Raw genomic sequence first — 15,020 nt, forward strand, 5'->3', positions numbered from 1 at the left:
TTCTTTCCAAAGCTACTAGCACTGAAGGCAGCACATACACAAGACACTTCTGCAAAGCAGTTAATGTGGAGCAGTTTAGCAACATTTTTATTAAAAGTTTATGGTGATTTATGACCAAGTTCCTTTTTTACAGCACAGTCAAAATTTGCAAATGTTCTTCGTTCAAATGTGAAACTGAACTGGTTGATATTTACTATTTTTTAAGTGCTCCAACGGAACAGAAAATGGGTCAGATACCATCACAATATCCACAATAATGCACTACACATTGGCAACTTGAGTGATAATATCATAATCGGGTGGCCAAGATGACAGAGATGCAAGTGCAAACCTCTGTTTTTCTGTGTCACCATCGGAATCAGGTCTCTTGTATTCCAAAAAAGTGAAAACTTATTGGAAATAAAACTGTGGTTCAGAGAGTTCATATTTTGACCACGTGACAATTAAAAGGAGAAAGGGATCACGTAATTGATTTTCAAACCATCAATCAAGTGTTCTGCTACTGGAACGAGTATTTGTCAATGACAAGACAGTTTTTTTAGAAGGGCTCTAAGTGACATCAAAAAGAGATGTCTTTTCACTTGGTATCTTGAAGTAGAAAACTCCACATCACTGACAGCTAGTCACATGCAATTTCATGTTATTCATGTCGCCCCAAATCCTCTTCCTCTGTTGGGCTGATCCCTGAAATAGCTGTGCAGAAGTTAAAGAGTTCCAAGTAAGACTTCCAAGTAGTGCTTAATCTGAGCCGGTGTTTCCCAATACTCTGCTCAGGCACTTTATTGTCAACACTGGCGCTTGTGTCTGGGTTTGGGTCTGGCCCATTGAGGGGGTCCAGCTTCTCACTTCTGACAGTCTGTCACTTTATTAAATCAAAATACATTAAAATGACTAATACATGCTGCCCAGGTCATTCTTGTAGCTTTGGGGGCCTGGAATAGTCTGAATTGTGACACTTTTAGGAGTGTGATGATTAGTAGTTGTGTTGGTACTGTCGTTGACAGCACCGGGTACTGCAACATGCAGTGGCCTCCTGACTAACAGCACTGCGGCTATGCAACTGTTGAGGATGTTGCAGCTCTTGTGGCCAGTTTTGAATCTGCACAGCGACAAGGCCTCGGAGTTCCCAGGGATATCGGCAGCAGCCGGGCCAAGTAATTTGGGGGACTGAGGGAGAAGGGGCACAGTTGTAGCGAGATTGCAGCGTGGCTGTACTGTTGTAGTGTGGTGACTCCACTTAGATCACCTTCACCATCAGCTTTCCCTCAAGACCCTCCATGGCCTTCCTCGACCCCCTGCAGCTTTGCTGCTTCTTGCAGCCCACCATTTCCACTGCTCTGTTCCTTCTCTCCCACCTTGGCTCCTGCACAGCACCCAAGTTCATTCCTGTTCCCTCACACTCACCTTGGTAATTTGACTTGGTCACACCTTCCTTTACTCGTGCCTTGCAAGTGGCTCACAATTTTGGAGGAGACCAGTGTTGTTAGTTTTCACTGCCGGTTGGTTGAGCACCTAGTGACTGAAGCGGCACAACCAGGTTTGGGTGCTGCCTGCTTCCGGGGGTGCTCCCACCACCTCCCCAGGTAGATCCTTTTGTCTCAGCAGGAACTTACCAGAAACAGATGTCAGGAGTGTTGTGAAGGTGCTGCAGACGTGCTTGTGCGCCTCCCCTTGTTCTTGTAGATCTTGTGCAGGGGAAGAGTGGTAGTGCCCAAAGTGCTCAAAAGGCCCTAAGGACTCTAAGGACAAAGTACATTTTTTTGTGAAAGTAAGGGGGTGTTATGGCATTAGTGGTGCTCAATGGTACGAAGCTCACTGTGTCCCATGGAGGCAGCCCGTCTAGGTTTGGGTGCGGCTTGTGGGGCCCGGTGTATCCTCATCTCTTCCCAGGCGTCCCCGGAGTGCCTCGATACTACCCTCTACATTTGATTGGATCACCTGGCTCATTTCCTGAGGTATTTTTAAGTATATGATGACGGCAAAAATAATTTGGTCTGGGATAATTCTATCAGCTAGACTCTGTCAAAAAACAAAATCCAACCCATTAAGGAATAGAGCCCTTCCACCTGGGAATCCTCAAAGGTGGTGGTATAATTCCTGCATACTTCCAAAAGTTTCAGAAGATTCTTATTTGTTGAAGCCTCTAATCACCAACAAACTTCAGTGGACAACCCTAATCAATGAGAGCAGAGTGTTTAGGAGCCCCCCCACCTTGATTAATAACAAAGCTCCACAGATGTTGCCAGTTTCTCAGTCATCAATTGTGTTGGAAAACATGCTACTGTATATATCACCTTTGGAAACTTGTCCTGGGGCAGTAAATCAAAGTACGGGGTCCCCATTGTTAGTAAAGCCTATAATGTGACATCCAATTCAGAAAACATCAATAGACTGGTATTCTAGCACTCCAAGTCACGCAGGCGGGAGGGCATCAGAGTTATTGTTGACTCCTGACCTGTCTTTAAATCCTCCATTTAATATTTCAGCAGACCTTTGCTATTCTGGATAGCTCCAAAGTCTGGAGCGTATCCTTTCGTCTATTTTGGCTTTACTGGAAAAAACAAACAGATAACTTGGACCACATCCTTGATAATATGACAGTTATTCTTAAGGAGATGCCTTTTACATCAGCTGGGGCTACTAAGGGGATTAGTTTGTCCACTGACATACCCAGAATGGTAGATTCAGGAAAGCAAACCGGTTGCTTTAAGGTCAAGTCCCTGGGGAAGGTAAATCGATGTGACAGGACTATGGATTTAACCAATCTAGAAGATCTTTTTAGAGAAGGTAAGCACTCTGACTGAATGGCAGGCATTAATGGGGGGGGGGACCCTGGGCGAATTATTGAGCTTGGGAAAAGTATGAATATGTATCCAATCTTTAAAAAGACGCTGGAAAAAGATGAAAATATGGCCCTCCAGGCCCAAAACGCTGAACGAGAAGATGCCCAGAAATTGGGAAAAGGTAAAGACAAGTGAAGGAAAAGAAGAAAGCTAAAAAATAAATTGAGAAGGATAACTAAAAGAGGTCCAAGGAGAGTTAGATTCCAAAACCCAGAACCACAACCGGAAACCCAGATAGAAGAGAATATCGTACAGGTTGGTGACATCAAAGAAACTGTCCAGTGGAAGTCATACTCAATAAACCCAGAGGACTTTAGTGACGTCATTTCAGGCAGAGAAATGGATGGTCTGAAAACTGATAAAGATAACTGTCAGGCAAGGAACACTGCCTCGGTAAACAACAGATTAGAAGGTTCTGATGGGGCTTTATCTGTCCCTAACCTGAATGTGAAACCATCTGCCCGATGTATACCTTGTTAAGTGGGTCAAAAAATAAATGGAGATTAGTTCCAGGATTAGCAGAGTGGGCTGCATGGGTGGCAAAAGGGAACGTAGGTGGCTGAGGTCCATGGGTTGTATTGTTCTATTTGACAATGAGATTTCCATTTTAATAAAGATCAAATTTGCTGTTTGTTTTGACTCAGTTAGATCATTTGAACACTACAAAGAGTAGTAATATCAAATTGGCAGAGTTACTAAATGTGGGGTGAGAGAAACATCTATTTGCCTACAATAGTTAGCTGAATAATTAATAATTCTGAATTCTTCATATCAAGAGGGGGTGATATAGTCCCATTTATTCCGAGTTTTGGTAGTCTTGTGGTTTTAACTCTAGTAATGGGATGAGGCCGTCCCTCACAGGTAATGGGACAATTTCACCTGAGGAGTTGGACCAAATTGCAAGGTTCCTGCTTAGGGGGAGACGAAGGGTTAGCCCTCTAAAACAGAATGTAACTACTGAGGATCTGGAGAACGACTTGCAGCGATGGCGGTGGTTAGAGCGAGCCCTAAATGATAAAGAGCCTGAGCCCACAGCATGCACTTACTCTATTTAGAAATAAAATTAAGATCGTCTATTGGAATTTAGTGGATTTGTCTAAAAATGTAGCGAAAATGTTAAAGCTCCCTTCAATTAATGCAGATATGTTAAGTTTACAAGGAACATGGCTTTCTGGTACATTACAGATAAAAGATTATTTTGTCATTAATTGTCCAGTGAAGAAGTCTAGGAAGGGGCATGCAAGTGGTTGTATCGCCACTCTACTTAATATGTATTGCTCATAGCCTTATAAAATGTTCTATTATCCTTCAAATTTATTTTATTGTATATGTTTTGGTAAGAAAACAGGGAGAGATTTTACCCGCCTCAGCTGTTATTTGTGAATATGTACTTTCCGCCTGGTAAAGAGTATAATCAACTCTTAGGAGACTGTTTTTGTTTTATTAAACCAGTGACCGCCCAGGCTCAGACCAGAAATATAATTTTGATTGGTGATCTTAATGCTTCCATCTCCAATCATTTACTATGAAATCATTCTGATGAGGAAAGAAAAGAGGCTCTGAATTTCCATAGGGAGCCCTTCCCTAGTGGGTCAAAACTAATTAGGAGAGGGTCACTACTGCTGGAGGCATGTCGGGGGTTAGAGGCTATTATTGTAAATGGCAGAGTAGAGGGCGACATCCCAGCCCATCCGACCCACAGAACTTTGACGGGCTCTTCGATAATTGATGTTATCATTAGTTCCTATGTCACCTTCTCGTTTATAACTGTTGCTGTTGGAGTTGATAACAATTGGAGCGGCCATAGTATTTTATTCTTCTTCATTAAGGGCAAGCCTGAGGCTATTGGTAATTGGCAGATAGGAGATGAGGAACAGGTGAATTTTAAGATTGCCAATGTTAGGGTATCCTGGAATGCTGCAAGTAAGTGTTTCCTAATTAGGAACTTGAGATGAGTGGTTGACACAATTCCCGATAAGGGTTGTTTATCAGCAGCAACTTTTACAAAAGGGAGAATTTGTAACGGTTAAAGCTATCGCTCCAGAGGGTATTAAATAGAGGAATCAGTTAAAGATTCTAAATAGGGGCTTTTCACTGATTAGGCTGTTATTCAAAATAATGTAATAAAAGTATTAATTGTCTTAGAAGGAGCAGATCAAGGTGGTTAAGGTCACAAAAATAGGGAATAAGCTAAAAGGAGATGGCTAGACATCACTGAAGCTGTTAAACAGAAGAACTTGCAGCTATTTTGGAATAGCAAGGGGGAATGTTCCAGCAGTCTAAGTAAGTCCAAAACTAATAATATCACAAGTGAAGTCTGGAGCAATTATATCAGTTTTTTGTATGCCTCAAATGGTGTAGGGGATGCTTTATTAGATCAGTGTGTATCAAAATCTAGGCCCAGGAACAAGGACGAGTTTCCTTGTCCATACTCCACAAAGGCTAAATTATAAAAATCATTTAGGAGCTCCAGGGCACAAGGGCCTAAACAGCTGCCTCTGACCATCATAAAGTTAGAGGCTGATTCACGGGCCACTAATTTCTCCACTCTGTTTATGTTTTGTTATAATTCAGGCCAGACACCTAACTCCTGGAGGGGCAACATCGTCCTTCCTTTGCATAAAAAAGGTCCCACTGATCTTCCTGCAAATATAGACAAATTACTTTGCAAGATGCAACCAGGAAAATCTTTGCAAAGTCTTTATTAAATCACCTGCATTATTGGGCGAAGGAAATGCAGATTCTGCCCTTGGCACAGGCAGCCTTTCAATCAAATTGCACTACCTTGCGTAATATAACTATATTACACCTCATCACAGAGAAGTATATTTGGAAATGAGGTATGCCTGTTTACATAGCATTAATTGAGTTTTCCACTGCTTTTGACAGAGTGGACAGGCCCACTTAATAGAGGAAGCTTAAGGACTTGGGCATCCCAGAGGGTCTATTGAAATTAATATTAGCCTTGCATAAGGACACGTGGTGCCAAGTAATGCTGAGGGGAAATTGAGGGCTTACAGCTAAGCTCAAAACAAAACTTGGTTTGAAGCAAAGTTGCTTATTAGAACCCCTTCTTTTCTCAAAATATGTTGCTGATTTACCTCGACAGATAGACTGCATAAGTGAAGATGCCCCTATGGTCGGGGTGTACCCGATAGGGACTCTCCTTTATGCTGATGACATTGTAATATTAGATTTGACTCCAAAGGGGCTGCAGAAGCGCCTTCACACCCTAGCAGTCAACATAGAGAAGCTTAATTTGAAGGTTAATGTGGAGAAATGCAAAATAATGAAATTCCATAATAGAATAGAATAATAAGAAATTTAGTTGGCGCTTGGGTACAAGGCTGTTGGAGCTAGTGAAATCCCATCCTTATTTATGCAAAATTATCTCCGATGACCTGTGCGAGAACAGCCATATTGCCCATTTGACTATTAGGGCTTTATCCCATGCAAATGGTCTAAAGGCTTTCTATGTGGCCAATGGCAGAAGACACTTGAGTTACTTACTGGGTGTGTAGAGGATGAAGGTACGACCTACACTGCTATATGGAGTGGAAATTATTTACATTAAGCACTGGCACTTTATGCCTAAAGTTGAAGAGGAAATTCTGAGGTTAATCTGTAATTTAAACATCCTGGCACAACTTGAGACATTGCTCTTATTGCTCTAAATTGGGCTGAATAGCACCGTTGAAAGTGGGTTGGCAGCTTTGGTTCGATGGGGCTTTCATCTTATGCACTCACAAGAGAACTTGAGGAAACTTATCAGTGTCTAATGTTTTTCCTCGTCTAGTAGAGATTACACCCTGATGTCAAACCTTCTGTACGCACTTGAGCCTTAAGTTGATTAAACTGAAAGACATGGCTTACACAGCCCTTAAATGCTACTTAAAAAGTTCCATTAAAGGTAGATCACTGGAACTAGATAGTTGCCTTTGCAGGAACCTAAAAAAGGCTGCACGAAATAACAAACACTGCCAGAGTCTTGGCTCCTCAGCCTTATATAAAATGGAACCTGGATCGTGAGGTCCATCGTTGTATGTTGATGTTCAGAGTAAATTGTCTCCTCTTGAGTTGTGTTGTGGATGCGAGGCACTAGGTAAAGTGGGCTGATTAGAAGTGTACTTTGTGCATGGGCGCAGTACAGATGATTAATTTTGTTCTTTTTGTTTGCCCTCTTTCAAAGCCAGTTAGACGTCACTTCCTAAAACCCTTGTTTCTGAAGCATGATATTAAAACAGGAGGAGCAGCTGCTACTTCTTTTATAATACAGTTAATGAGATGATGTGTTATAAAAATTTAACATTTTTTAAGCAAAAATTAACAAACTTTTTAACCAGCTAATTCATTGAATCTTGATGGATTGTAATGGTCCCCCAGGGTATTAAGATGAACTGTGACATATTGTGATTTCTTTTATCAAATGAACATTTTTATATGTGGTATTATTGTGGAAGTGGCTGTTTTAGTGTAGACCTCTTCATAGATCTAAAAACATACAAATCTTGAGGGCCCTGTCACTTTCTTTTTTACAAATTAGGCACTAGTTCCTGGTGCCCTTCACAATGGTGCCTCTGTTAAATCAGATTCACTTCTTCTACAGGTGCTTTAAAAATGATATATGCACAAAATTCTGCCAAGCATTTTCTGCACACTTCCATTACCCAAATATTGAAACATTCCTGTTGTCCTTACAGAATCCCTTCTTCCTTGTCAGTATCTACTCCCACACTAATATTTAATAAAGTATTCTACTATTATCCACACCACCCCTGCAACTCATTCACCTTCCAGATCCTAGTATGACAAACATTAAACACCCTCTTTAACACCCTCTTTAACCCATTTGAGCACCCCCTCCCTGTCTGCAGCTACTCACTCCTCAGTTATTATGGGAACATAGAGGTGGCACTGCAATTACAGAGATTTGTGAGTGCTGCTTCCAGTGCAGCTTGAATTTCCCTATCAGCCACTATTTCGCACAGACAAGCGGATGATAAGGGAGATGACACGTGGCAGCTAGAACATAAGCTGCATTCCTCAACCTCCATTGAGGGTCTGGAGACCCAGGGTAGGTGGAGTAGACAGACAGACAGTCAGACATGATTTTATTCCCTTATCAAAAGTACAGCAAGAACAACACTGCACAATATCTTAGAGAGGATATTAAGAAGCCCCACCACAGCATTACATACAGTAGAGCAACCTAACATCTTTAAGTAGAACAAGCTGATTTGCATTTAAAAAAAGCTCTTACCTTTAACTACAGGGATCAAATATTGGGGAAATCAGTGTTTTCCCAATCTTCTGGGCAATGCTAAGTAGGGCACATAATAGCTTGATTAAATTTCACACACCTACCAGAAAGGCACTGTGTCCATGGGTTGGAGGAGTCAAAGATAATACCAGATACAAGAAATGCACCATGCCGGAGGCTACCCCTCTATGTAGTATGCAAAACTAGGCACATTTTGCAGGGAGGTCCACTCAACCACACGTTGCTTTACAGAGGTAAAAACTAGACCACCTAATGCTCTAATTTTTATGGTAGCTTGGTCGAGCAGTTAGGCTAATCTTGGAGAACTGCAAAACATTTGTTGTACTCACAGTATCAACAAATGACACCACACACTCAAAAGAATAACTCGAGACCAATTTACAAAAATGCTTCAGAAGTTTATAAACATGTTAGGACCAAATCATCAAAATCAGATAAATACTTTTTAAGTTATGAATTTTTGAAGTTCTAATAAAAAATAGTCTTTTGTGCGTGGTTACGCACCATAGAAATCAATGGAGAAAATACTTTGAAAATTCATACAAAACCGGGCAATATCTTTACCAATGTCTCTTTTTGCAGGTATGTCGAGGTCATTGGTGGGCACTATGGATCATCTGGAGAAGTTCGGACAGGTCCTGGTTTCGGCAACAACAGCTGTAGGAAGCCGTTGGAGTTGGTGCCAGGTAACTGTGGGGGACCACTTGGAAAAGCACTGTACAGGTGGACTTAAAGGTAAGTCCAGTGGGTCCCTTTGAAGTTTTGAGGAAGCAAGGGGTGGCAGACCCTTAAGGCACAGGTGGATCATCGATGCAGGGAAAAGGCCGGCTGGGTGCAGAGCGAATCGGTGAGCCAGGAGCTGTGCGCAAAGGTGCCCTCAGAAGCAGGAGGTAGGTCTCTTTGAGGGTCGCCTGCAGGTCAGCAGGGGAACTCTGGTGGGAGGTCCTGGTGGTTTCTGGAGTCCCTTAACTGGGGCTTCCTCCTGGTCCTTTTTTAGTCCAGAACTGACTGTTCTTCTTGGTGTCCGATGTGAGGAGACCAGTACAGAGGGCTATAGGATGGTTTGGCCACTGGAGGGTGCAGTGCCACCAAACATGGCACACTTGTAGGGTTTGTCCTCACAATCCATCAGGTGGAGTTTGGTTTGGCTGTAACATCCGGTTCCTTGGTAAGTAGCAGGTCAATCATGTGGCCGTCACTGGGTCTCCGGTTCCTTGTTGCAGTACAGTGATGCCTTCTGTCTAGAGGGAGGTCTTTGGTGATTATTGAAGAGTGGAGATCCTCTGGGAGTTTGGACACTCTGTCCAATGTACAGGCAACCCCTCAGCAGCGATTGTCGAGTCCTGGGTGCAGCAGACAGGGTTTGGCGCCTTTAAGGCCATTGAGTGTGTTAGAAAATAAGACTGCAGTATCAGCATAAATCAAAATAGGGACAGGTTCAGATTTTACCATCAGCATGTCCTTGCAGTGTGTAATTAAGAAACCACTGAGCTTGTTAATATACAATAAGAATATTATTGAAACAAGGACACACCACTGATGAACCCCACTCCCTACTGCAAGTTTGTCAGAACATTCGCACCCTGGGCCATATCTCAATGAAGCAAGGACATTGTTGTATAACATATGTAAAAAAATGCCCCAGAGCTTTGACTTACTCACTAAATCAATGGCACTGCTGTGAGGATCCATGAATGATCAGAACAACTGTCCTTGCTTGCCAAAAGATAATTTGCTAATAGTTAGATGCAGGTTGCGGCCTTATTCTATTGTGCCCGGGGCAATCCTGAATTTGTATTGGCCTCAGATAGGAAAGTATTGTCTTGAATCTTTATGAAGGTAACCCAGCCAACCACTTTAACCACATAGTCCAACACAGAAATAGGTCTATAAAATGTGGCTTGCGTTTATTACCTTTCTTAAACACTGGTACAGTTACCGCCATATGCCATGAGGGTGGAATTATCAAGTTACAAGCTGAATTAATAGCATTGGTGATGACGGGAGCCCAGAATTGCAGGTTATGTTTATAAAGTTCTGTATAGAACCTGTCTGGGATGGGGCCGTGCCCAAAGAGCTCATCAAAATCACAGTGATCACCTCTTGTTACTCAAACTTGATGCTTAGGGGATAGGTTGTTGGTAGAAAGCTATCCGGTGCTGGGTGGACCTCTAGGTGGTGTACTGACTTAAAATGTTGAACCCAGACATCTGCCCTTATATGTGACAGGACCAAGAACCCCACCTGCATTTAGTGACTGTGGATTAATAATTATCCAAAACATGCTTGTGTCTATTTTAGCGAATCCCTGTTTGTTTCAATGGGAAACAGGAGTTAGCCGAGCCTTTGGCTTGCAGACTCATGCCCCTGTCACCTAGTGACTTTTACCCTACTTAGCTTGCTCTGTTTTAGCACATTTATTTAATTAAATCTTTTAAGATGTCTGCCTTGATTTTAGTTAGGCCTATGTTTTAGTTTTGTGTTATCAGTGCCATCGTGCTAAGGCGTCAATATCAAGCGACAAAGATAAACAAACTGTAGGTGTTCACATTAGATACTTTCCCTCTTCACGCCTTCGAGGGAATTGTTTATATGAATTACCGTCCCAAGCATGTCTTGTTATCTATTGTTTGAGAACAGACCTAGTCAGGGGTCCAAGCAGGTCTGTATAAATACTCCTCACTTAGACAGATAGTCAGAGGGATTTTGACCAGATGCCATCGCTGCTATTGATGCTGCACATCGCCTTGATGCTGACCCAGTCTTCGTGTCCCTACGGAGTCTGAGCTAGAGACCTCATTCCAAGGTAACAAGTGTTGGGGGGCTCTTCTCATGGACATAGCATTGGCAGAATAGGTTTAACACGCCTAGCTCTCTTTTAGGTTAAAGGTTAGGTTTACCTCATTAGGGTATTAGGACATAATACACACTTCACGTCTTTTCATAATATTGCAAGATGGTGGGGACCTTTGTACTATTGACTCTTGTCTTTACCATTCTCTTTACTGCACTGCTCATTATCCTAATCATTGCAGCACATGCAACTTATCGTAGATTGCAGTTCTGTTGAAATAAAACCTATTGAAACCTTAATGCATCTTCTTCTTTGCCTGTGTTTGATTGAGACATTTTGTTCATGTGAGAAAGGGGTAATCTCTGTTTAACCATGATGCTCCCTGAGATGTCACACTCTTGAGTCCATGCGTAAAGGCTGCCACAAATCACCTATTACTGTTTGGGTTTTTGGTGAGGTGCTGCTTGTGAGCCGGGACGGTTGGGACGACAGTTTCGACTTGTTGTAGGACTGGCATAGTCACCGACAAACATAAGTACTGTCATCCTTAAACCAGGAGTCTTGCCCAGAGCAAGAGTCCAACTATGACACTGTATGGGAGAAAGAACTAACCATCGTCTTGCATGCTTCCTCATTTATCATAAGCCTCCTGTTTTTAAGGCAATTTTATAGGTAACTCTACAACGCTTTAGCTGATCAGGGGCATCTGTTGGCCACCCTACAATCCTTAATTAACCAGAAAAGATGATTAGAGTTATAGTTTCTCATGGGTCTGAGCAAGTCTTTCTTTAAAAAAAAGTCCAATGTCGATAAAAGCTTCAATAACTGAGTGGCTGTATTTTATGTCTTATGCAACGAATGCATTTACTAAAGATATGTTGGCCCTGATAATGTTGTGGAAAAGTTATGTCGTGTCTACTGTCTTCCAGCATAGCCCGAGCACCTTATGACTCAGTGCTAGTGAGACCAATCTCGGCCTTCCTCTTTGGATTAATTGCTAAATCACTAGAGTCTCGGCTTTGGAGCCCGCTCTTCCAATACTCTGACATCAGTGCATTTAAAAAAATAAACTCTTAGATCCTATGAAAATCAAATAAACAAATTTGCTTACCAATTAAGGTCAAATAATTATAAGGAAACATCAAACTTACCGATTCTCTGTGCTCCATACACTCCATAAGAATTTTGAAGAGATGATTGGATTGTTTCTGCCCAAAATTAAATGTCTTCTGAATCATTAGCATTACTTCCTCCTTAAGCTGAGGTCGCACTTCACTAATAGATCACACAAGGGGGAAGATATGAACATAGTGAAAAGCAAGACTTTCGAGTGATTGGTGTGCACACAGAGCCCAATAGTCATGCAATATATGCTTTTTTCAAAAATAAACTAAGATTTGAATTACCAAAGAATATAGCTCATGGTATCAGTGGCGTATCAGGTGAAACAAATGCTTGACCTCTTATAGCTCGAGCTCGCATTAAGTTTAGCAATGACTCCCAGATTTCATTGATCTTTTGGCAAGAATCTACCATTCATGCTTCAATGATTAGAAACCCTTTATCAACTTTCTAAGTGGTATGGCAGGTTATTTTTATGTTGAAAAGTGACAACAAAGGGTACAAAACAATTATACATATGCTAGCTCACTTATTATCTGCGGTGTGCTTGAATGTGAAAGCCAGGAGATCTGCGGCTCGGCCAGTTCCCTCACAGACCACAACCGGTACTGGTGGAGTGTCCCTGACATACTCCCACACCATCAGGATCACATTTGGACCTCCTTCAATTACGAGTCCAACCACCGGCACAGCCTGGCCCATTCCTGGGGGGGGTGACACACATAATCAAGTAAGTCAAAAGATCAGATTACACATTTTATAGAATATGTTCACTCACTCATGAATGCACTTTTGTATAGCACAATGCTGACATTCATTGCATTGCTAGTATTATTTAGTCGAGCACCTAATACATGCTATAACATAATATGGCATAATGATAATTATCCAATTACTTAACATCTTTTCTTCTTATCTACGGGGGAACACTCAGGATCATAGAAACCCTCAGTGTCGCATGTCGAAAATTGTGTGCCCACCCCTGCACTTATAGCAAAGCAGTTACTTGCCATGCAGGGTCTTAGGTGCAGCTGCTGTTGCTTCATGTCCTTATGAATTTCTGGATTCAATTATTCTCCCAAACTACCCATATGCTTCGTGAAATGCATTTTTAATAAAACCGAGCTTTTAGTGTGCTCAAAATAGCCCTGTTAATTACTTATCATGTAACGGCTGTTTAACTACGACAACAACTGAATTATAAATATTAATCATGTTTGACTTTTGTTCTGCTTCAGGTGTTCAGCAAAAATATTGACTTTTATTGTGCTCCCATAATATCGGTGCGTGTGTGTGTTCGCACACGTGTGTATGTGCGTGCATTAGATACTGGGGTTTCTAGTTGAAGGGGTTGTTAATCCTAACCCTTCTCACGCAACAACCACAATCCTCATCAGGGTGAACAACAAAAGTAACTAAAATTAACCTATGGTTAGCCCTCTCGTACCTGGGCACAAAAGCAGTTAGGCTTAACTTAGAGGCACTCTGTTAAGTATTTATGCAGTACACAAACAGTAATAAAGTGATACCACAACACAAAAATCCCACGCATGTTCAGAAAGCTATAGAACATTCTAATAAATTGAGACCATAACAGTAAAACTGGAGTTATGAATTTTTAAAGTTTTTAGTAAAAAATAAGATCAAAGCACCAACTGTAGGCATCTAGTAGTACGAGACTGGGAAAAGGATGAAAGTTATGGCGGACCACGATTGAGCTGGGTTTGGATAAACAAGGTGGATTCGGCCCAGACTCAGCTTACCATTTGACATGGAGAATTTTTGAAGAAAAAAGGTCTGAGAAGGTAAAATTCAGTTGGAGGTGTCTGAGGAGGAGGAATCATCATCAGGGAACCACTGGACACAGTCACAGTGAAAATGTGTATGTTCAGACTTAGGTACTTTTTGGGAAGTAGGGCCAAAGCTGCATTATCTAGCCTATGAGGGCTCCACCAGGCTGGATTCTTTTATAGAAGGGAGATGCTGAATTTTTTGCTGTGGAGAAGAAGTATAAGTTTTTGCAACGTCAGACTGACTGCCAATGCACCTCAGGTGGATCGGCAAGTAAGGAGGCCCTAGTCTCCTTTCGGTTCTCAAGCTACATTCTAGTTGAACTTTTGTTAAATTCCACATTTTGGTTTTTGGCTCTTTGGGAACCTGCAGCGCCACTTCCAAGGCTCCACAATAGAGGGCACTTCAGGCAAGGTCCAGGTGCTTGGTTCAATTTTGTTCACCTTTTGTGTCCCTGTAGCTCAGAACAGAAGGCCAGCCAACTAGCCCTTGGAGTCCTTCTGGCAATCCTGGGATGAAGCAGAAAGGTAGTCCTGGTAGCAGTGGGGCAGACCTCTGAAGTGCAAAGCAGGCCTCAAGCAGCAGTGCAGTCCCATGAAGCACAAGGCAGTCCTTCTTGTATTCAAATCCGTATATAGCTTTTCGAGTACTCATTCCTACATAGTGTAAGTTACAAGGAAATGTGATGGTGTAAATTACATGTATCATGACAACATACGTTCCTCTGTAACCTCCAAGGAGATAGAAGACATAGGGCCAGATGTAGGAAGCCTTTTGCATGCCGCAAACTGCGAAAAACGCAGTTTGCGGCATGCAAAAGGCCGAACGCGATGCACATCCTCAAATTGCGAGTCGGTACCGACTCGCAATTTGAGGATGCGACTTGCAAATAGGAAGGGGTGTTCCCTTCCTATTTGCGACCGCATCGCCATGCTGAGTTGCTTTGTGACCGCGAATGCAGTCGCAAACCAACTCGCAGTTACCACCAGTGTCACACTGGTGGTAACACATTCTCAAAATGTGGGACCCCTTCCCCTTTGTGAATGCTGAAAATAATATTTTTTCAGAGCAGGCAGTGATACTATGGACCACTGCCTACTCTGAAAAAAACGAAACCAAATGGTTTCAGAAGTTTTTTCTTTTTACAACTCGTTTTCCTTTAAGGAAAACGGGCTGCAAAAAGTTTTAA

The 15,020-nt window shown here is 42.1% G+C and overlaps 1 protein-coding gene across 1 annotated transcript in view; it reads right to left on the reverse strand.

Annotated features, from left to right (window-relative positions):
- TRPM6 (transient receptor potential cation channel subfamily M member 6) overlaps positions 1–15,020 on the reverse strand; it is a 1,083,502-nt gene that overhangs the window by 580,171 nt on the left and 488,311 nt on the right. The window contains exons 8-9 of the mRNA XM_069229129.1: positions 12,570–12,744; positions 12,070–12,193 (exon numbers count right to left, since the gene is read on the reverse strand). Of these exons, the coding sequence (XP_069085230.1) occupies positions 12,070–12,193; positions 12,570–12,744 (299 nt within the window). The remainder of the gene's footprint in view (positions 1–12,069; positions 12,194–12,569; positions 12,745–15,020) is intronic.

The sequence above is a fragment of the Pleurodeles waltl genome, chromosome 1_1, assembly GCF_031143425.1.
Source record: "Pleurodeles waltl isolate 20211129_DDA chromosome 1_1, aPleWal1.hap1.20221129, whole genome shotgun sequence".
Taxonomy (NCBI): Eukaryota; Metazoa; Chordata; class Amphibia; order Caudata; family Salamandridae; genus Pleurodeles; species Pleurodeles waltl.